The sequence below is a fragment of the Phascolarctos cinereus genome, unplaced genomic scaffold (genome assembly GCF_003287225.1).
Source record: "Phascolarctos cinereus isolate Bilbo 61053 unplaced genomic scaffold, phaCin_HiC Scaffold_4;HRSCAF=312, whole genome shotgun sequence".
Lineage (NCBI taxonomy): Eukaryota > Metazoa > Chordata > Mammalia > Diprotodontia > Phascolarctidae > Phascolarctos > Phascolarctos cinereus.
Genome location: NW_027555847.1, coordinates 161,795,566 through 161,819,218, shown reverse-complemented (window position 1 = coordinate 161,819,218; position 23,653 = coordinate 161,795,566). Strand labels below are relative to the sequence as shown.

Sequence of the window (23,653 nt, the reverse complement as noted above, 5' to 3'; positions counted from 1 at the left end):
ATGGATTGCCATGTGTGAGGAACAGGTATAATTCTGGTTTGACTAGACCACAGAGTGCCAGCACAGAGTATTGTATAATGAGGTTAGAAAAACAGTTTGGGCCTGTGGGAAAAATTTAGAAGTCAGGCTTCCACAGCAGAACAAGGGAATTCCAAGATCTTGTGAATAGTCCCTCAACCAATCAGAAAGTGCCCCAAACATTCTGTAAACAACTAGCTCCTTAAGAAAAAGCCCTGGAGGCTAAACTGGTTGCAACCTGTCGGGGTCAAGAATGGGGTTGTGCTTGGCAGACTCATTTCAGCACCGCTCCGTTACCCATCCCCAGCAGCCACGTTGCTAGTGCGCAGACTCCCTCGCGCCACCGCCCAATCCCGGTCTTACAGTATCCCCAGCGGCCCCGCCCCCTTCCTGCAAGCCTTCGCTCTCGCTCTTATCTACGACTACAATTCCCCACCCCCACCTCCTAGGTCTGAGGCTGCGGAAGTCCCCGTCCTAGTCCTGCCCCTCCTTGGGGTCCAGAGCCAGAACAACAGCATGTGACTGGGCACGTGACTTCCTGGGCTGGCCAAGATGGCGGCCTCCAGCGTGGCTCTCGTCCTGCTGGCCGTGGCTTTGGGATCCCTGTTACTCGTGTGGTGGGCACGGCGGCGGCCTCGGGTTCGGAGCGTGTGCATAGTGGTGCTCGGGGACGTGGGCCGCAGTCCCCGGATGCAGTACCACGCGCTGTCCCTGGCCCGGCGCGGCTTCGATGTGACCCTGCTAGGGTACCGCGGTGAGCGCTCGGGTTCCCGAGTGGACGGCTGTGGGTAAAACCCCGGGGGATTTTCGCTACCCGCCTTCCCCTGAGGCACCGAGGGCAAACAGTCCTTTAGTTCCAAGACTTGCTTCAGACTCGTCCTGCAGGCAGCCACCCACCCCACCTCCATCCTCTGTCACTCCACCAGCGGATTCTCATTTGAGTGTTTCATGTAATTGGTGCTGTTTGGTCAGCTCCCCGAGGGCAAAGGCCTTGCCCTTTCTTTGGTCTTCTCTACTTAGAAGCAGATTAGAAATGCTGGGCATCTAGGAGGATGACTTCTCCAGAGTGACTTCTGTGAAGGGGGTTTACGCTAATTCCTCAATCTCCTTGCACACATACCTTCCACAGTTGAACAAATGTTTATTTTAGCCCTACCGTTTATAGCCTCTACCATTAAGGAACTCATAGTCTAGTGGATAAATGAAGTAGGTACACAAATAACGATAATACAAGTTAGAAAATGATTGAGTTCAGACAAGATTGAGGGATACCAGTTTACAAGGTTCATTACTGGCCTGGGACAGCTCAACAGGGAAATATGGAGGAGGTAGCAGTTGTGCCAGGTTTTGGAGGAGGTGAAGCATGTTGATAGTACGGAAATGGAGTTAGAGGTGGAGTGGAGTAGGGCAGAATTTGTTATAGACATGGGAAATTGTACAAAGGCTCAAGAAGAAAAGAGGGAATAGTCCATTTTGGCCTGTCCTGTAATGTGTGAAAGCTAGGCAGCTGGGGAAGACTGGAAAGCTCAGTATCAGACTGGGAAGCTCTTGGAATACCAGGATATTTCTTCCAGAGTTAAGTGGGTTTGTGATCTCATCAAGTTGGGTACTTCGTCCATCAGTGCAGATTATCACCTCTCTATGCCTTCTCATCTTGCTTGACTTGCTCACATTTTCCTGTGCATCCTCAGCAAGGACTCAGCCTAATGTTCTGGAGATCTTTCTATAGATCTCTGGACCATGTGCAGATAACATGAAGCAACATGGCATAGTGAATAGAGAGCTGGCTTTGAAGCCAGGAAGACTTGGTTTTGTTTTTCTCAAGGTCCACTTTTTAAACACGCTGCTGTGTGACTCTGACTTCTCAGTGCTTTAGTCAACTCAGAAACTGTAAGTTGCTGAAAAGTTGCATACCTGCATGGGTAGAGGGAATTTGCTCAACTGGGAGCTCCTGTATACCAATGAAATCACATGTCCAGTCTCCATCTCTGAGTATTTATTAAAGCCCTGCTATATGCCAATCACTGTGGTAGGTGCTGGGGATACAAAAACAAGAATTACTAAGTGTGGCAACACTGGGGATATAAAGGCAAAAACACAGCCCCTGCCCTCAAGTAGCTCATTCTGATGGGGAGAAAACATGTGAAAAATTGTACATATAAGATATGTTCGGTGTTAATGGAAAGAGAGGGAAGGCACTGGCAAAGGGGAGGAGTGAGTGAGGCATCCTACAGCAGATGAGATTTGAGCTGAGTCAGGAAGGAAGTCTTAAAGGCAGATGTGAGGAGGGAAGAATATTTCAGGCATGGGGCATGGATAAATAAATAAAAGGCATGGAGTCTAAAGATGGAGTGTCAGTGCAAGGAGCTGCAAGAAAGCTGGTGACCTTGGAATGGTAGAATATGTGACTGTAAGATAACTGGAATGGTAAGAAGGGACCAGAGTTTTAAAAAGCCAAAGAGATAATTTTATGTTTAATCCTGGAGGTAGTAGAAAACCACTGGAGTTTATTGAGTGTGTGTGTGTGTGTGTGTGTGTGTGTGTGTGTGTGTGTGTGTGTGATGGTAAGACTTCCACTTTAGGAAGAGAACTTTACCAGATGAGTGGAGAATAGATTGGAGTTGGAAGAGACTTGAGACACAAAGACCAACCAGAGAACTTTTACAATAGTATAGATGTTAGGTGATGTGAGAAATTGCACCTTGCTGGTGTCTGAGTGAATAGAGAGGAGGATGTTTTCAAGAGATGTAGTGGAGGTAGTTATATGGAGGTAAGTGTGAGTGAGGAGTTGAGGATGCCACCTAGGGAAGAAGAGGGAGCTCTAAGTGAATGGTCCCCATTTTTTCAATGAAGTGTGAGGCAAGGTCCTCAGCTCAGAGGGTTGGGGGAGGGAGGCTTGAGGAGGAATAAAAGGATTGGAATAGCTGCTGTGAGTGGAACACCTCTTGATTGGGGAGGTGTAAAAGGATTGCCTTGCATAATGAGGGTCTAGGTGGGATTATGTAACATGGATTTGTAGTGGACTCAGTCATCATGGTTTCATGGTTTTCTCTAGCTCCATTCAGTAGCACATGAAAAGTGCAAAGATAGTGGATGGTAGGAATAATCTGAGGTTGGGGTTTGGGAATCCTGATAGGTAATAGGACAGGGGGGTCAGGGACTTGAGTGTATAGTATGGTGTTGAACTGTTTCACCAAGGAATGACTATAGGAAAGGAAGAAGAGTGTGGCCAGTTTGGGTCTGATGACCTGGAAAAGAACTGAGGATGGAGGGATTAGAGGTCATGACGAGGATGAAGAATAAGGTTAGGGGTCTAAGGCAGAGGGTAAGATGGAATGATAAAAGATTATGATCAAAAGGAATTTCAGAGTTCATGATCTTGAAAGTATGACACTTGTGAGTGATGGAAAGATCAATGGCATGGCCATCTCTGTGTGTTATTTGAACTAGAGTGGGAGGAATAGGCCATGCAAATTGAGGAGATCTTAATCTTTAAGAATCTTTGGTGAGGGGGGGGGAACAACTTGTACATAGAAAATTAAGTATGAAATCTGTACAAAGTAATTCCCAGCATGCAGTCTGTCCTTTGCTTATTGCTTGTTTTCAGTACGTTACTGGTCTACTTTCTTTTTCTGGCTTATATCTTTCTGATGATGTCATCAACACTGCTTCTGCTGGGTATTTCTTCCTTGATAATATGTTTCAGCCTATTCAAATCCACCATGTGCCTCTTCATTGCCTTTTGGGTCACCTGCAACCTTAATTCTAAGGAGATTCACCATGACTTATGGCCATATTGGATCACTGGAATAATATTGATGTTAATAAGGTGGCCCTTTTCTCAGAGAGAAGTTGGGGGTCATTAAAGATAATGAACAGTTTCCCAAATGCAATTTGTTTTTGCTCAATTAATTCTTCTCTTTTTCCTGCTCCCTTCTGGGTCTAGTTCCTTGTCCATCTGCATGCAATGTTTTCCCAAGATATATGGACTAATGGACCAATTCTATAGAGTGGCCATCTAATTTCAGATCATAGTTGGGAGAAGAGTCGGGCTTTTTTTTTCCTGCATGTATAGTTGGGCTGGATTCTTTTGAGTGATCATTTATCTCAGTTGTCTCTGAGGTGCTGAACAAACTCCAATTTTATTTGGATTCAGTGCTATGAGCTCTTGGAGGTCAGGGACTTCTTTTTTGTCTTGGTATCTCCAGTGCTGGGCACATAGTAGGTCCTCAATAATTGCTTGTTGTTTGATTGGACATTCTCCATGGCGGTTATGAACATCTTCATTGAATATGTATTTCTCCACTTTAAGCTTTTTAAAATTTTAATCAGAGGGTTACTTAATATAGGTACTTCTGTTGTGACATCTTTCAAGTAATCTTGCATGATTTTAACTTGTGCTTCACTGACCCCTTGTTGGAGGAGAGCGTTTTGCTCTATTCAGTCAAATGGAGCAAAACCAATAAATACGTTTTGGCCCTATGGTTTTTGTACCTTTTGGACAATTGTGTGTATATACAGATATATGTGAGAAAAAATTCATAAGGCTCTGAACTGGGGTGGTAGTGGTAGGAATGGAAAGGAAGTATCATTGCAGGAGATAGTTTACAGAGAAGATTGAAAGAATTTGACAGTTTTAAGGACAGATGAAGTCTGAAGAGTAAAGAATGACTGAATTTTAAGCTTAGATAACTAAAAGAATGGTAGTGCTATTAACTGAATAGGTATCAGATGGAAGGACTTGTTTTGGAGACAAGATGATGAATTTGGATTTGGATATGTTGAATTGGAGGTGTTGGTGTCACATAACAGTGCAGGTTTCAGACAGGCAGTTGGAAATGCTGGCCTGAAATTTAGGGGAGTGTTAGGCTTAGGTTGAGCATGGAGATATGGATTTGGGAGTCATCTGCATGCTTTCCTCATTGGACTTGACCATGATATCTCTTTCAGGCTCCAGACCTCATGATGAACTCCTAAGCAGTAAGAGAATTCATATTTTGCACGTATCTGAAGTGAGTCGAATCCCAGGTGAGATTTGTTAATTTTTTTAGTTTTCCCTTTTGAGACAGGTGGTAGGGTAAAAATGCAAGGGGAACCAAATTACATTTGATTCTTACAGCTGTTCTTTGACTTTCAGTTGGTCCCCATATGTTTCAGTATGGGGTAAAAGTTGTCTCCCAGGCAGTATACCTTCTGTATACCTTGCTTTTAAAGACTCCTCCAGGGGATTACATTTTACTCCAGGTAGGTGTTAGTCAGTTCCTCATATGAAAAGTTACTTTATAGCACTTACCGACAATGATTTGGGTTTCGGGGCATTATAGTTGTGTGACAATCTTTTGCTTTCTTCCTATTCGGTCCTCTTCAGTGCTTTGGTGTTGCAGCATTATCAGTGGAACTTCTTACTGATTAAGAAATGTGCTTCCTCCTGGGTGTTAGAAATAAGTCCATGAGGGTGAAAGTGACACCTTCCTGGTGTCACTTACCAGTAAATCTCTTAACTCTAGACGCTCTTTTCTCTGTTATTTCTGTCCTACCATCTTGGTAAGTTGTTCCCTCCCCGGAAAACTGTAGGTGGTCAGGAATATGAGCTCTGGGACTATGAATGATAGTCCCATGCATCTTCTCCATAAAATTCAACACTAGGAGAGATTTGGGGAATTTTTCTGTTCACTCACAGGGGCTGTTGTCAGGGTAGCCTGTCATGGGATCAGTTTAAATTGGGTTTGGGTTATGTGCAAGCCCTGCCTTTGGTTTCCTGGTCCTGCACTTCAAAGTTTCTTGCTTTTGACTTGACTTTGTCTCTTTCACAGAATCCGCCGGGCCTGCCCAGCATTGCCGTGTGCTGGGCTGTGTGTTGTCTCTGTGGCAGCAAGCTGGTCATTGACTGGCACAACTATGGCTATACCATCTTGGGTCTGACACATGGCTTTTCCCACCCTCTTGTACAGCTGGCTAAGTGGTGAGGGGGGCAGTAGGGTCTTGGGATTGGATTTGGATGAAAGGTGATAAACATGACACAACTGGAGGATGACTGGGGAAGGAGCATTAGTGCAGAGAGACATGGCGAAGTCAGCTTGTTATTTCTCTGTAAGGGAGGGTTAGATGAGGAACCAAAAAAATCCACTGTACTAGAGCCCAAGAACAGTACCTGCTCATACCTGGAATGCTTCCCACAAATGATCTGGGTAAGGCTACTCTTGGCGTTCAATGCCCAGTGCCCTGGGATGGTTAATTACAAAGCTTGAATACCTAGTCACTGACTGACCATAAGTAGTCATGGCAGTGATGCATCGGGCCCTGGTATAGGAATTTGACAAATGTGTCTTTCCCAGGTATGAAAAGCTCTGTGGCCGCCTGTCAGATCTGAACTTGTGTGTGACCAATGCAATGAGAGAAGATCTGGCAAAGAACTGGAATATAAGGTATGCAGGGCCCTGCACAGACAACTAGGATTGGAAGGAGAAGAGGGAAAGGTTCACTGTATGGGGAACTATGTGCTCGGGAGTGTTTACAAAGGACTTTGAAAACACCAGGAACTAGGGTATGTTTACTATTTATAGTAGTATGCAGAAGGAGCAGGGTAAGTAAAACCTTTTCTCATCCATACAGATGGTTCAGTTTATCTTGAAACATCTCTGGAGGTTGTTTTTGTTTGTTTGTTTTGGTGAGGCAATTGAAGTTAAGTGACTTGGCTAGAGTCACACAGCTAATGAGTGTTATGTGTCTGAGGCAGGATTTGAACTCAGGACCTCCTGACTCCAGGCCCAGTGCTCTATCCACTGCGCTATCTAGCTGCCCTGAGGTTTTTCTAAAAGATTCTGAACTCTGCTCCTGAGTAGGAAGGAAAAAGGGAATGTAATTTTCTTGGGCCCTGAGCCCGTCCTCTTGGTCTGTACACTTCCCTGATCCTTCCCAGCTTCCTATTTCCTGGTCTTCTCTCTAGAGCTTCTCAATGATCTTGTTTCAGAGCTGTGACCGTCTATGACAAGCCAGCCTCGTTTTTTAAAAATACTCCCCTAGAGATACAACATCAGCTGTTCATGAAACTGGGCTACACCTACCCCCCATTCAGAGCAAGGTATGTCTCCCATACCCCAAGTAGTTAGTTTGTCCTCTCACTTGAGCCTATAATCTTTGCCACAGTTCAAGAAAATTCACATAGGGTAAGAATAGTGTTGACATTTCTCCCGTCTTATCTTTGGGGCTTTTGATGACAAGAAAGTTTGTTGGTATATGTCACCTGGGAGGTTTCATAAAGATAAATCAAACTCTTGGTGGCTTGAGTGCCTGGCGAGCACCTCTGTGTGGGGCACTGCTCTGGTTACAATGGTACAGGAAGGTGAACCACACTGTCTGATGTCTCAGGGCCTCCATCCACATCAAGGAGATGCTGGTCTGATCTCTGCCATTTGATAATGTCCTTGTCTCTGTTTCTGTTTAGCACAGAACCCTTGGACCCAGCCTTTGAGAGATCTGCATTCACTGAGCTGAATCCTAGGAGCAGGGAGGTGACGCAACTTGATGGGCGGCCAGCTTTGCTAGTCAGCAGCACGAGCTGGACAGGTCTTGAGGTCTCTTTGAACTGGACACTTTGGGCATTACAGTGTTGTCTCTAAGGGCCTGTTGTGCTGAGGGCTTTTTTTTAAGGGGGGGGCTACTTCTTATTTACTATTTCATGTTTGAGCATAAGTAATATTATAGTTACTGGGATTGCTGGGTTAGGAATGGGGAGGAAGATCGTACCCTATTCAGGAGCACAAGATCAGTATCCTTTTAGAGCTCCAGACTGGACTGCTGCCTAAGGCACAAGTGAGGGAAGGGGCATTGAGAAATAGACCTGACTGGTTAAATACTGGTTTTGTTTCTTATTTCAGAAGATGAAGATTTCTCCATCTTGCTGAAAGCCTTAGAAAGTAAGTGTGTTTCTGTGATCATGGGTGTCATATTTGTTGAGGACTGTTAGAACAAAGCTATTCTTGGTTCTCTTTTCATCACATTACTCTTGGGAAGTGGTGGCTGAAAACTGGGCGGGTGACTCAGCCACGTATGGCTTTGTCTTATTGAGCTGCTTGGCTCTGGATCAAAGACGTCACCTCCAGATTAGAATCCTAGCAGTCAAAGGCTTTGCACCACAGGCTCAAAATCAAGTAAATATTGTGTTCCTCTCCTTCAGTGTATCTGATCCAAGGTGATCGAATCGGTCATGATCGGGAGACCTGGTGACCAGGGTTGGCATTTTGGCTTCTTGCCTTTGGAGCCTGGCTCTTCCCTTTTCCTGTAGATGCATTCCCTTTGCTTTTGTATCAACAGAGGGGCCCTGTTGCAGTTTGTTTATCTCACGTCTTCTTTCTAAGCTCTTGCTCCTTCTTAGGAAAGAGCAGAGTCAAGGGGTAAAGGAACAGGACTGCATCGTGGGATTTAGGTTTCCTCTGGAATATGGTTGCCTCTTGATGGTTGAGAGGGCTAATGTTTCATCCACCTCTTTTCACTTCAAATACCTGATTATCCTTGTTGATTCTTTAGGGTTTGAGCAGTGGATCCTTGATGGAGCAAACCTCCCATCTCTAGTCTGTGTGATAACAGGTGCCTTGTGTTTCCTTGTGTCTTCATCACTGGGAATAGTGAATGTCAGTCAGGCAGTATTTAAAATTGCTTAACAGACATACAGGGAAGCCATTTTGGATTCTATTTCAAAAAGTTCATTTGTGGGTATTTAAAAGGCATCAGTTGTTTGCTTGGTGGGATGCCTGACCAATCTGTAACCTGCACCGTTTCTGACTGATGGTAGTGAGGTGGGGGGAAAGGGAGTTGGCTTGCCTGTTGAGTCAACCTCTTGAATTTCTTGAGGTCCTTTGGGCTTTTGATCTTATTTATGGATGGGAGCAAGAAAGGATTCTGATTCGGAATGCCTTACTGAGGCTCATAGAGCAGTAGGTTTCCATGAGAGGTATTGCATTTCCAGTTGAGGGATGAAGGTTGCTCCGGTTTTGGGATATGTTTGCAAAGAACAGGGAGAGATTGAAGAGCAATAACTGTGTTTTCCTATTCACCATAGGTAAAGGGCCTCTTAAAGAGCATTATGGCCAGATCATCAGCCAGATGTGCCTTAAACACATTCAGATCTGCACACCATGGTTGGAAGCTGAAGATTACCCTTTGCTTCTGGGTAAGAGCAGCCTATGGAGAACAGGCTTGTCCTGAAAATGGAATAACACTTAGACATTATGGACTTGTGAGTCACTAAGCAAGAGGCTAATAACAGATATGCCAAGACCCTCTTGAGTGAGAATAAATAGACCCTTTTTAAAAGTTTTGGGAAGAGGTGCCTGAGGGGTGGGTGCAAATGGCTGAATTTGAATAAAACAAGGCTTCATTAAGTACCGGATGAGAGTCCTTAGATTAAGGTCAGTGTCTTTCCTCTCCCCCATTCCCAGGAATCCCTTTGCAGTCTGCTGATGCCAAGGAGTTTGTTTTCTCTTCTTCCTGAATCTTCCACTCACTAATTTTTGTCTGAAGGGCTAGGTCTGGCACAGTAGGATTTTACTCCTATCCTGCTTTTTAAGGCCTGGATTCTCTATCACATAACTTGGAAGAAAATTTCAGTGCTCTGTGTTTTGAGCACAAATCTGTCAGGGACAGATTTATTAATTAAATAATTATTACCATCTTCTCTTAGAGATAAATGGAAATAGACAGAAATCTATCCTGCCTTTGAAGAAAATCTTTCTCTTTAGTGGAGATCCTTAGAATTATTTTATCCCTTTATAAATTTCAGCTTCTTATAGGCTATATGTATCAGCAGGTTGTTGTAGTGGCTTATGCCAATTGTGAACACTCCCTTTGGGGTACTTTTAAGCAAGATGGTTGGAAATTTTGCTACTTTAACCCACATCCCAGCTGTTGCCTATAGAACCAGTAGTTTTAGTCTGTGGAGCCCCTTTAGGACTGTTTTATAGATTGGTTTATTTTTCTTAAAATGTTTCCTTTCTCCCTACTTTGGCAGGATCAGCAGATCTTGGTGTCTGCCTCCACAAATCCTCCAGTGGCTTCGATCTTCCCATGAAGGTGGTGGATATGTTTGGATGCTGCTTACCAGTTTGTGCAATACATTTCCAGTGGTAGGGATTTTAGAATTTGTATGTTGTGAAATGTGTGTGTGTGAAAGTTACTTAGTGCCGTACCTGAACCATTTCCATGGACTTAGAACTTCTGTGAACTAAAGTCTCAGCCTATCACTGTTTTACAGTCAGTATGCCCTGTATGGAGTGTAATCACCAATGTGTCTGAGCCTGTCTTTGAGGGTTGACTTTTACCTCTGTTGATCAGATTCATAGTACAATGAGCAAATAAAAACCAGATTTTTCTCATTCCATTTGCCCTTAGAAGTAGATCATTACAGGGTGGTGCAATGATCCTTTGTTTCTTCTTCCAAGTTTCAATTCTTTTGTGATTCTTTTTTGCAGTTTACATGAACTTGTGAAACATGAAGTAAATGGCATGGTGTTTATGGACTCTGAGGAGCTTGCAGATCAGCTGAAGGTAGAGATGTTGGGCCTGTACTCTTCAACACCATTGCATTCTACCCTCATCTTCATCTTTCTAGTCTCATTGGCTAATGGTATCCTTGGTGGGAATGGTAAAAGAAAACTAGGTTTCTGGGGTCTCACTGCCTGATGAAGGGAGGGAGAAGAAGCTAATAAGCACAACAGGTGGGGCCTTCATCTTTTGTTTCTCTTTTATAGATGCTTTTCTCAGAATTTTCCAGTCCTGATAACAGACTGAAGCAGTTCAGAAAAAACCTTACAGAATCAAAGCAGCTTCGCTGGGATGAGAGTTGGGAGCGGACTGTGTTCCCATTGCTTACTCACAGTTGAGGGGTTTGGCCAAAAACTTGAATTCATTAAACATCTTTTAAGTAAAAACTTACTGTGTGCAACACACCATGCTAAGATGCTGTACATAAAGTTGAAAAAATTACATTCTTGTCCTTAACTAATACACAGTTTGTATTAGTTACAAGGGAAGAAACATGCCCATGAACTATATTAGAACATGATTAAATATATGGGAGAGGTAAAAGAATGTCTTGAGATACAGAGAGGGACTAATTCTTGTGGAGAGGATTATGAAAAGTTTCATGGAAGAAATATTATCTGAACTAGGCTGTGAAAGATAACAGTACCTTACATTCATGTAACACTTGTAGCTTTCCAAAGTCAAAGTGACAATCAGCAGGATAAGAGATAGGGCCTAAACCATTCCTAAGTGGAAAGGAGGAGATTGATGTTTTGGGAAGTGAGAGGATTATTTCAGAGATGACTGATGTTTTAAGCTAGAGAAAATAGTAAAACTGTTCATATACAGAGAAAAAAACAGGAGGAATAGGCTTTTTCAGGAGCACAAGTTTAGTTTTATTCATTAAAAAATTTGTTTTTATTAACAAGCAATAATTTTCCTGTCATCCTTCTCCTACCCACAACCCCATATAAGCAAAAACAATTTTAAAAGACCCTCATAACAAATGTACGTACCCAAGCAAAATAAATTCTTGCAAAATATTATGCCTTATTCTGCTTCTTGAGTCCATCACCTTGTTGTTAGAGGTGGGTAGCATGCTTCATGGGTCCACTGGAATTGTAGTTTGTCATTGTATTGATGGGAGTTCTCGAGTCTTTCAAGGTTGCTTTTATGTTATTACATAAATTTTTCTAGTTCTGCTCATTGCAGTCTGTATCACTTGGTACACGTCTTTCCCATTTTCTCTGAAATATCCTTTTTATTACTTTTTATGGTACAATAATATTCTATTCCATTCACATACCACAGTTTGTTTAGTTGTTCCCCAATTGATGCTCCTTAGTTTCCAGTTTTTTGCTAATATAAAAAGTTACTATAAATATTTCTCTACATAGAGCAATAGACCTGGAGTCAAGAAGACCTGAGTACAAATCTATCCTCGGACACTGTGTCACACCCCGAGTAAGTCACTTTAACCACCACCTCAGTTTCCTTATCTATAAAATAGGAATAATAGTACCTACCTCCCAGGGTCATTCTGAGGATCAAATGAGATAATATTTATAAAGTGCTTTGCAATCCTTAAAGCAATATAGATATGGTAGCTATATGTGGGTGATACAATAGATGGAGCTCTGGACTTGGAGACAGGAAGACTTGAGTTCAAATTCTGCCTCAGACACTCCTTAGGTGACCCTCAGTCACTTAATCTTTGTGCCTCAGTTTACTCATCCATAAAAATGGTGATAATATCACCTACTTTACAGGATAGTTATGAAAATCAAAGAATTTGACATGAAAGACTTTGCAAACTTTAAAGCACTATAGAAATGCTAGGTGTTATTATTAGCTTTTATTTCTTTGATGTCTTTAGGGTATAATAAGTTTAGTTTTAAATTTGTTGACTTTGAAGTGCTTTCCTGGAGGCAGTTGGAAATTTGGTTCTAGAAAGCTTGAGATCATGGAGATTTGGGAATCTTCATAGAAGTGATAGCTGAAGTCGTGAGAATGTAATACTGGTGCAAGCATAGAAGGAAAAGACTGAGGAGAAAACCTTAAGAGAACATTCATATTTAGGAGGGAAACTTCTAAAAAAAAAAAAAGGAGAGAGTTAGACTTTATCTTTAAGGTCCTTTCCAAATCTAAAATCCTATAATTCTCCCTTTGAGAAGTCAGAGAAGAAATGATGGAAAGAAAGAAATTCTTTCAATTTCTACTTTGCCCTCTGGTTCTAAAATATCAGGGCAGTTTTCCTTGATAATTTTTTGAAAGATGATGTCTAGCCTCTTTTTTTGATCATGGCTTTCAGATAGTCCAATAATTTTTAAATTCTCTCTCCTGGATCTATTTTCCAGGTCAGTTGTTTTTCCCATGAGATATTTCACATTGTTTTCTAGTTTTTCATTCTTTTGGATTTGTTCTACTGTGTCTTGATTTCTCATAAAGTCACTATCTTCCAATTGCTCTATTCTAATTTTTAAGGAAGTATTTTCTTCAGTAAGCTTTTGGACTTCCTTTTCCATTTGGCCAATTTTGCTTTTTAGGGCATTCTTCTCCTCATTGGCTTTTTGGACCTCTTTTGCCATTTGGGTTAGGCTATTTTTTAAGGTGTTATTTTCTTCAGTATTTTTTGGGTCTCCTTTAGCAAGCTGTTGACTTGTTTTTCATGATTTTCTTGCATCACTTTCATTTCTCTTCCCAGTTTTTCCTCTACTTCTCTTACTTGCTTCTCAAAATCCCTTTTGAGCTCTTCCAAGGCCTGGGACGGATTCATATTTTTCTTGGAGGCTTTGGATGTGGGAGCTTTGACTTTGTTGTCTTCTTCTGGTTGTATGTTTTGATCTTCTTTGTCACCAAAATAAGATAATATAGTCTGACTCTTTTTGCAAGGTTTGCTCATGATCCCGGCCAGTTACTTGAGTTTTAAACTCTTTGTTAAGGTAAAAGTCTGCTTCCAATGTGGAGAATGTACTGTCCCAAGCTTCAGGGGTTTGTATAGCTGTTTTCAGAGATACTTCTAGGGACCTGTAAATTTTCAGTTCTTCCAAGGTGGTATGATAAGGGTCGAGGTGTTTACTCTTTTCCTGGCCTGTGCTCTGGTCTTTGAGTGCACGGCCACAATCAGTCTTTTCTCTCTTGGAACTGAGGAGGGTTTCCTCTCCACTGCCAGTACAAGCTCCACCGTGCCAACACTCCTCCTCACCCCAGGACCACCACCTAGAACTGTGACCCAGATCCAAGCACGGGCAAAACAAGAGATCCCTGTAGTCCCCCTCTGATCAGCCACTTGATTCCCCCTCAGTCTGTGGGCTGGAAGTTCAGGACACAGCCATTGCCCCGGGGCCCATGCTCTGGGCTCTGCATTCTGGAACTGGCTCTGACCTAGCTCTTTTGTCACCAAAAAACCAGACTTTTCCCACCGACCTTCTAAGTTGTCTTTGGCGTTCATGGATTGAGGAGTCTGGAAGCCGTGATTCAGTCCTCTGAGACCTGCTCTAGGTTCGCTGCAGCCTGCGTGCCCACACCAAACTGCGCTCCTCTACCCCCCAGCGTGATATGCCTTTCCGATTAACCATCCAGGCTGTCTTGGGCTGGAAATTTGTTTTACTCTGTCTTTTTTTGGGTTCTGCTGCTTTAGAATTTGTTTAGAGGCATTTTTTTTATGGGTATTTGGAGGGGTTTGGGGGAGAGCTCAAGCAAGTCACTTGCTTTCATGCCGCCATCTTGGCTCTGCCCCAAGAAAGAAATTCTTCCAGATGGAAAAGAAGGACATTAAGGTAGCTCACATCAGATGACCTTGACTATCTCAGGAAAGTAGGAAGGTCCATGAGAAAGCAGAGTTAAGGGATGAGATTAGGTGCATGGGGACATTATAAAAGTCTGAAATGCCCAGAATGGAGAATGTGATGGAGGATCAACTAATGAACACTGGAATCACCAAGGGCCCAGCTGAGGCCAGAGAGTATAAATGCAACATGTTAGTACAGTTATGACTGTCCCTTGTAACACTTGACAGCCTAGAAGCTGAAATAATATATGGGCACTTTCCTAGGCTAGAGAGTGGCAATGGAGGAGAGTGAAAGGCCAAAAGGTGCCAGGATGCTAGTGAGAGCATGTTTTAAATGGCTGAGAAAAGGCTGGGGAGGGTGGCAAGGACAGCCAAGGAGGCACGCAGGAGTTAAGTTCGATCTGAATGAGGGTGGGAGGCTATAGTAGAGAGGGGATGTTCAGAGGTCAAAATCTGGGAGTTTGAAATGAAGCGTGTGTGCTAATATTAAAATGGAAAAAAAAAAGAGAGAGAACTTTAATAGTTTTATCTTTACTTTTCCAGGGTATTTTCACTTATTTTTAGTTTCTGGATTTATAGGGAGTTGCTCACAGAGCTACAACCACATGTCACATTTCCATTTTCCTTATAAGGAAGTAATTGGTCCAATGATTCAAATTTTATGCAAGAACTGTCTCCTAATAATTATCTCATCTTTAACTGTAGTCTTGAAATAGTTACACAATCTACATCAGTAATCTTAGGATTACCATCTCTGGCAGAACCAGGAAAACATTGTACACAGTAACATTCATGTTGTGCGATGACTAACTTTGATAGCCTTAGCTCTTCTCAACAATGCAAGGATCTGAGACAACTCCAGAAGTCTCATGATGGAAAATGCTATCCACAGCCAGAGAGAAAACTATGGAGTTTGAATGCAGATCGAAGCATACTATTTGCCATTTTTTTTCTTCTGTTTTGTCTCCTCTTTGTGGTTCCTCCTATTGGTTCTAATTCTTCCTTACAACATGACTAATGTGAAAGTATGTTTAATAGGAATGTATATGCAAAGCCTATATCAGATTTCACGCCTTCTTGGGAAGAAAGGGGGAGAAAATTTTAAACTCAAAAGTGTATGGAAGTGATTGTTGATAAATCAAAATAAAATAATGAAAAATTTTAAAAAAAGATTTACCATCTCTGAATGTTTTTCATCTGGAAAAATTTCTGGTTGTGACTAGGAGGTTTCTGCCATCCAATCACAATTTTACCTATAAACAAATAGAAAATATCTTAGTACAGGGGTGCTTTAGGGGTATGAATTTAGAGGGAGGCATTAGTGAAGGGCTGTCCGTACAGAGCTGTATGCTTTGTTCTTGTCATCCATACATATTAACACTTCTGTTCAAAATTTACTGTTTTCCTTAAGCTGTGACAACATCAGATTCTGACCCATGCAGAGATTTTTTATTATTTTTCCCAATAAACAAAATGACATGAAGATATACAATTTGCATAATAATGTATATTAATACTTTGATGAGAATTTTTTTAAAAATTAGATTGAGAGTACAAATGTCAATTAACGGACAATCTACTAATTTCCTGACAGTATTAGGTTTTAACTAAAATCCACAGTAGAGAAGAATCATTACCAAATTCATTCCTTATGCTATTTTCAAGATTAATTATTTCTTTACAGGCTTCTACCTTAAGAAGAAGATGTAAGCACATAGAAGTGTTTGTTAAACTTGATTCCTAGTATAATACTTGTGAAATGCATTTTCATTTACTAATGGCTTCAATGATTGTAGAAGCACTTAATTATTTGTAAGGTTAAGATTTTTAAAAAAAAAGCAAATGAAATCAACTCCTAACCGTAAAATTAACACCAAGTGCTAACTGCTTCCTACTGTTAGCTAAAAGGTACTACCAAAAAATAAAAATCATAGGCAATGACATGTGTCCTTACGTGTGTGTGTGTGTGTGTGTGTGTGTGTGTGTGTGTGTGTGTATCTGATTGGTCAATATAAAAGATGCCTAGTGAAGCAAAACCTAACTGTTATTCTTAACCATTTCTATCTTCTAAGATCAATATACCAAAAAGACCACTAGGTTTGGAATAGTAGGACCTGACTTCGAATCCCACTCTGCTGCTTACCCTCCTATAATGGAAACAGAAGAATTTATAAAAGATCTGTCCCTTAACGGTAATCCTTTTGTGGCTGTTGTACCATCAGATACACTAGAAGGGTAGAGAGAGGTCTGGAGAATATTCTGTTAAATAATAAATTTATATTTAGCTTTAAGACTTAAGGGAGGGAAGAAATTAAGGGAAAAGGTTTAGGGATTTTAAGAAAGTAACATGTTTAACTCAGTATTGGAGAATAGAAGTCATTTTAGTTAAGTAATAAAAAACCATGAGATAGAACTCAAATGCCTGCAAGATTTTTCTGTTTTATTCTTGGCAGCAGGCCCTGAATCTTTCCTTGCTTTACCACTAGCTACAGCCAGTCTGAAAGTTAATTCTTGTTGCCAGAAGCAATTGCCATCCATAATAATTTCTATCAGTGGGTCACTGGAGCCATACCATTCCTTTTCCCTCCACTCTTCTGGCCTCCTTGCTTTACCTTCTCCAGGTCCACTTTGTACATATTTAGTACAGGCCTAGATCTGTCTCCTTGAGGAAAGCAACTAGACTAAACGTATTCTCCCCTCCCTCTCAATGTACTTACTGAGCTCCGTTTTGAACAGCTGGCAAGTATCTGGGTTCCTTATAGTGAAGGCAATGTATACCTCTGGAGATCCCTGATCTGCCTGGCAATCAGGGAGCTTTTGCAGCACTCCAATGAGGGAGAGGATGATCTCTGGATCACACAGCACATCTACAATGAAAAATTCAGATCAGTCACTTCCCTTTAAGTTCATTACTTAAAAATGTTAAAAATGTTATATACTTTCTTGACTTAGGAAACAAGGGTAGAGCCTGGAGAATGCAGCAATTATAGTCATTTTATGCGTCATAAGATGAAGGAAAATTACTCAGATTAAAATGAAATAATCTAGGAGAAAAGTTAATTTTCACGCAGCTAAAAGGTACTACCAAAAAATAAAAATCATAGGCAATGACATGTGTCCTTACGTGTGTGTGTGTGTGTGTGTGTGTGTGTGTGTGTATCTGATTGGTCAATATAAAAGATGCCTAGTGAAGCAAAACCTAACTGTTATTCTTAACCATTTCTATCTTCTAAGATCAATATACCAAAAAGACCACTAGGTTTGGAATAGTAGGACCTGACTTCGAATCCCACTCTGCTGCTTACCCTCCTATAACTTGGGAACAACTCATTAACCTCTGACTCGCATATAAAAATGAATGGGAGTCTGAGGTCCCTTCCAGCTTTTATTTATGATGCTATGTTCTGATGATTTTTCAGTTCCAGTTTATTAGAATGACTGCAACCCATGAATGAGAGGAAAGAAGACCTTTTTTAAAAGATTCTGTAAAAACTGGATGAAATGCCTATTCCTTTGGTAGACTGCCACTCTAACACCTTGGGATAGCTGAAAGCCTCATGATGAAATGGAGACTCAACCAGCCTATACAAAAGAAATAAAGAATCACAGAATTTTAGGGTTGGCAGGTAGATCCTGAAGAGACTTCAGCCAGTGATGCTTAACAGGTCACATGTGAATAAAAGATTAGAATAACAGGATATTGAGGCCAGCTTATTGTGGTCTCCAAATATGATTGGTGAATAACATTCATGGTGTGTGCTTATTTCCTGGCCTTTAAAGAGATTGAGCTCTCCTGCTGGGGAGCAGAGGGCACTGAACCAAGCTTCTTGTGTTGGGAGCCTAGGGCCTGGTCACTGGCTTTGCGTGCTGGGGCCTCCAATGCTGGCATTTGGAGGCTGTAGGTTTCTGGTGGCTTACTTGGTGTTGGGCTGGAATCAGCAACACTGGAACCCTAGGGGTAGGATTGGGTAGTGTGGCTCCTGGAGATTTCCTGCTCATCCAGACCTTTCCTTCTTTTTTTCTCTCTTCTGCTCCTTTCAGATGGATGTTGCAGGATGTTTATCCACCTGGGGCCCCTTGGAGCCTTGCTTCCACTAGTCTTGCTGAGGCACTGGGAGAGCCAGTTGCTGCAGAAGGTCGAGGTGCCTGGTGGTTTTCCAAGCTGGTTTCCACCGGTTCCCCTGCCCTCACTGAGGCACTGGCGGGTCCAGGTGTTGGTGTTTGCCTGCTCCACCACCTGGGTTTGAGGATCTCCTTCTGGTATGCAGAGGCTTTCTGCTAGGATGCTTCCCCTTCTGTACTCCTCCCCTTCCCCCAGGGCAACAGGGGCCTTTCCCATTAATCCCTCAAGCTACATGGGCTACTGGACTGCTGCACCCCATCTTTCTTCTGGTTCAGCTGTTCCAGGGTTTTTCCTGGGGTGATATTTTCTGGGCCTTTAGAGGTTAACAAGGGAGGGTAAGAGCGATTTACTTCTTACTCTACCATCTTGGCTCCCCAATTTTAAAGTTTTAATTTGGAGGGACAAACCAAAACTAGTATGATAACCTCAAAGTAAGAAAATTTTGAGGGCAGGGCCTATCTTACCTTTGTATTTGTATTTTCAGTGCTTAGCAATGTACTTGACCACATAGTAGGAGTTTAATACATTCCTGTAGATTGATCATTGATTTGGAGGAGAATTGAGGGTGGGCATATATGGTTATAACCATAACCATACCTGATACACTCAAAAGACTGACTCAAAATTAAAAAGTAACATTCCAAGAAATATCTATCTCACAGGAGAAAGGAATGCTGAGAAAAGTGTTTCTATATGCAGAGAATGGGAGGAGTGGATAAAGTGCTGGGTTTGGAGTCAGGAAGACTCATCTTCCTGAATTCAAATCTAGCCCTAAACATTTACTAGCTGTGTGACCCTGGAAACATCACTTAACTCTGTTTGCCTCAGTTTCCTCTTCTGTAAAATGACTTGGAAAAGGAAATGCCAAACCACTCATCTCTTTGCCAAGAAAACCACAAATGTTGTTACAAAGAGTCGGACAGGACTAAAAACACCTACCAAAATATCTGGAGAAACACTGTCCTCTGGCCAGAGCCAAAAGCACTGTCCAGATTTACTTAGGGCTGCCAGTGAATCAAAAAACTATGAATCAAATCTGCAGTTTAGCAAATCTACAGATATGTGCAATTAAGAGATTATAGCTTTAGCAAACTATCTTATTTGGCAGAGAATGCGATGCAATATGATTGCAGTTAGGATGTGTCCTATTTTCTGCTGGCTTAGACTTTCAGACAATGCTACATTTTAAAGCAGCTGTGCTTGAGGTATTATTCCTTTTGGAGCTACCACCAGGAAAGCTGTCTCCCTGTCCTTCCTTCTACCGTCTTCCCTCTTCCTTGCTTTCTGCTGCCCAGAACCCATCTAGCGTGCTTGACTGTTCACCTCACTTGGATGAAATAAGAGTCACCAACTCTATCTCTTCTAAGACAGAAGGCCACCAGGCCTTATCATCTGGCCCAGAATGCACCCATGTCTTGAAATCTAAGAATGCCTGACCCTCCTCACCTGCCCGTTAGATTTTAAGGCCTTTCCACCTGCCTCATGTATTGTTTCTCTCCAATAAGAACGTAAGCTCTTTGAGAACAGAGGATGGCTCCATTTTCCTATTTACATACCCCGTGTTTGGCTCCTGGTAAGCTTTTAATCAGTTTTTCATTTATTTTTCCTTATATAAACGTCTCATCTGTGAGAAGAGAATTCCAAGTAGAAACTAAAAGTGCCGTCCTGGTGGACCCTCTGGCTCCACAGCCGGCTGCTGCTGCGATGCCCATGAAGGGGGCACTTCCCCATCTGCCGGACCCAGCAGTACCTGAGCCAGGGCGCAGTCGTGTTTAACAGCTTGGGGATGACCATGAATTACCACACCTGAGCGAGGGAGCCAGGAAATTTGTGTTTTTCAACATTACTCAGATTCAGTACAAAAACCCTTAGGTGCAGAACACAATGTTCAAGAACATGATGCCATCACCATTTCTGCGGTTTAATTTAGATTCTGGTGAACAGGTTCTGGTGGATGTGGAGGACAAGAGCAACAAAGAGATCGTGCAGCATTTAAAAAGATCCTGGGGAAAAATAAGGAAGTCCTCAAGATGGAGGAGCTAGAGAAAAAGAAGCTTTCTCACCCAGCTAATTTTGGACCCCAGAAATACTGCCTTCGGGAATGTGTCTGGGAAGTGGAAGAACAGGTCCCCTGCCCAGCCATTGTGCCTTTGCTCAAAGAGATGACTGGCCAGTACAAAGCTGCTCTGAAAGCCAGTGCTCAAGACTGAGGGTCCACAGTGGAGGCTCCTAAAACCTGGGACATCTGGGCCTGTGCTGAAGGCCAAAGGCCTTAGAGACCAAGTGAGGTAGAGACAGGTACTCACGTGGTCTCAGCAACTAACTGATAAGTTCCCAGGCCTCTCTCCAGAGTCCAGGAAAGCCCAGCTTCCTGGTATTCAAAAGGCCCCATTTTAGACACTAGCACAAGGCTAGAGGAGCAAGAAGACAAAGCAAGGCTGGGGGATTTAAGTGAAAAGACTTAGTTTGCTAATAAAACACTTTATATTGACTCTAAAAAAAAAAGCATAGTTCTATTTTTCTTAGGGAAATTGCTGAGCCCAATTTCTATTCCTCCCTATTTATTATTTTCATCTTTTTCCTCTTTTCCCATTCTTTCAATGTGTTTTTCCTAATGTTAATCTCATCTTTTTTTCCAAATGTAAGACAACATAAAATAAATGTAAGACGAAATAAAAAACAAAGTCTGTATACTATGTGTGATTTATACTCCCACTATATAAACAAGAGTAAACTCTTCAGTGCAGGTTAGGCAAAGGTTTTATATCTAGCAGCTCATACAACAAGCCTAAATTTATACCTCACATCTACATGGTGTAGAGGTAGCATGGCATAATGGATAGAGGGCAGGCTTCAGAGTCAAGAAGACCTGGGTTCTAGAGCTTCCTCTGACACATACTATGTCCATGAACATGTGCAAGTCATAATCTTAGTACCCTAGGCAACTTTTTTGTTTCCCAGTTAACAACTTGTTTTCTCTTCCCTCCATCCTACCTCTTCCCTCCTTTCCCCTCCAAAAAATACCCCCCCCAAAACCCTATTAACAATCAGTCATAGTCAAACAAGACAAATTGTCATATTGACCATGTGCAAAAGTGTGTCTCATTTTGTGTCACTGTTCTGCTCACCAGGAAGTGAACAGTATTCTTCCTTACTGGTCCTCTGGAATCATGGTTGATCACTGCATTAACCAAAGTTGTCTTTTAACATTGTTCATTTCTAAAATGTTAAAGTATATGTACGGTTACATTGCAGTTATAAACATATATATATATATACATATATATATATATATATATGTGTGTGTGTGTGTGTGTGTATGTATATATATGTATATATACATACACACACACATATATATGTATGTATAGATATGTAGCAGAGTTATGAGTATAAATTTTTCCCTTGCTTCTACTCACTTTACTCTTCTTTAGTGTTCATACAAGTGTTTCTAGTTTTCTCTAAAACTATCCCTTTAATTTTTTGGCTCAGGCAGTTTTCTGAGGCTACAAATTCTAGATGGGTTGCCATGAGGTGAAGAGAGTTTCCATGCCTGAGTACCCAACACAAAAGCCATCACAGGTCTGGACCAAAATTAGAGTTTACAGGGCCAAGGCATATCTCCTTACATTTGAGTAAAGCACTGTACTTTTATACTTGTGTAGTCTCTGTCTCCTAAGTTTCTAGGTGAATTTTAAAAATCTATTAAGCCAGCTATTTTAAAAGCTGGAAGAATACGTAGCACCTGTCATCTTTTTTTGTTGCAGACAGTTTCAAAAATGCATTCGCTCCCTCCTCTCTAGTGTATTTTTATATATTCTGATAGCTTCATCCATGGAAACAAGGCATCCTAAACTGTCTATTGTGCTGACATCCCAATACAGGATGATACAAATGACTTCTTTTTAAGTTTGTGTTTTTAAAGGGTACAGAAAGCTTGCTGCTGACATGCCAGGTGGCAGCACATTCCTTGCAGAGATTCACTCTGCCTGGATATTTCTCAAAGTGAGATGGCATTAAAATCTATGGAGGTTTTTTTACCTTCTGCAAAATATTCAGTAGCAGCTCTTAATCCAATGAATTCTTTAATTTCTCTTCAAGGCTCTATTCAAAGGAGAGTAAAAAACATAAAGAAAAATGTCAAGGACATTTTCAGAGAAACATTAAATTTGCAAATGGTACATTTTGCTATAGAATATTATAATTCACTAGAGACCCTGGGCCAAGAGGAAGTGGAAGCCATAATCAGAAAGCATGACCTTGATATATTAGACATTATCTGTGAAGAAAAGGAGAGGAAATGAACAAACAAAAAATGCACCCAAAAAAAAAACCAGACAAAAAAAACTCAAATCACTCGTTTTCATACAGTCCATTTAGAACCAGAATTTTAGAAAAGATGTTAGTGATCATGGAGTTCAATTCCCTTATTTTACAGGTGAGGAAGATGGGGCCCTCATATCAATTAATATGGAAACATCTTTCCTTATTAATAAACGGATAACTTAGGCATAATAAAATAAAGTTTTGGGTTTGTTTGGTTTTATTTTTGGCTAGGAATTTGGGGTTAAGTGACTTGCCCAGGGTCACACAGCTTGTAAGTGTTATGTGTCTGAGGCCGGATTTGAACTCAGGTTCTCCTGAATCCAAGGCTGGTGCTCTAACCACTACGCCACCTACCTGCCCCCAAGAAAGTTATTTTTAATAGGCCTGTTTATGTCCTGGATAAATAAAAACCTTTTAAATACAAGAACACCAAGTGCTTCTCTGATCACCTGATGTTAGACTCCCCTTTCACAGGTTACTCCAGGACAGAGAGACTATACCTTGGCTGAACTAAGGCCGTAACAATTCACACGTTATTTCTGAATGATTAATGGGTTTGGTTTTTTTGGGAGGGGGGGGTTAGGCAATTGAGTTTAAGTGACTTGCCCAGGGTCACACAGCTACTGTCAAGTGTTTGGTCCAAGGCCGGATTTGACCTCAGGTCCTCCTGACTTCAGGGCTGGTGCTCTATCCACTGCTGCCACCTAGCTGCCCCATGATTAATGTTTACAATATTGTTTGCCATGATATTGTGGGGCAGCTACCATCTCCTCTAAATGCTGTGCCTAAGGATTTCCAAACTGTTTGGTAGAAGTGTAATCCTGAGCCACTAACCCCAGCTACCACTTCAGCCAGTCATACTGAGCTCCCCAGAGGTC

General features: G+C 41.7%; 1 protein-coding gene and 1 pseudogene across 1 annotated transcript; both read left to right on the top strand.

Moving 5' to 3' along the window:
• Positions 1-535: 535 nt before the first annotated feature.
• Positions 536-11,582, top strand: ALG1 (ALG1 chitobiosyldiphosphodolichol beta-mannosyltransferase). The gene is made up of 13 exons (XM_020979683.2): positions 536-772; positions 4,969-5,046; positions 5,156-5,262; positions 5,832-5,980; positions 6,354-6,443; positions 6,989-7,099; positions 7,463-7,584; positions 7,896-7,934; positions 8,545-8,604; positions 9,077-9,187; positions 10,025-10,139; positions 10,485-10,560; positions 10,764-11,582. Exons 1-13 carry the CDS (start codon positions 571-573, stop codon positions 10,893-10,895), a joined length of 1,392 nt encoding a protein of 463 aa, XP_020835342.1. The 5' UTR covers positions 536-570; the 3' UTR covers positions 10,896-11,582.
• A 2,850-nt stretch (positions 11,583-14,432) lies between these two features.
• Positions 14,433-20,659, top strand: LOC110203192 (small ribosomal subunit protein mS25 pseudogene; annotated as a pseudogene).
• Positions 20,660-23,653: the final 2,994 nt, after the last annotated feature.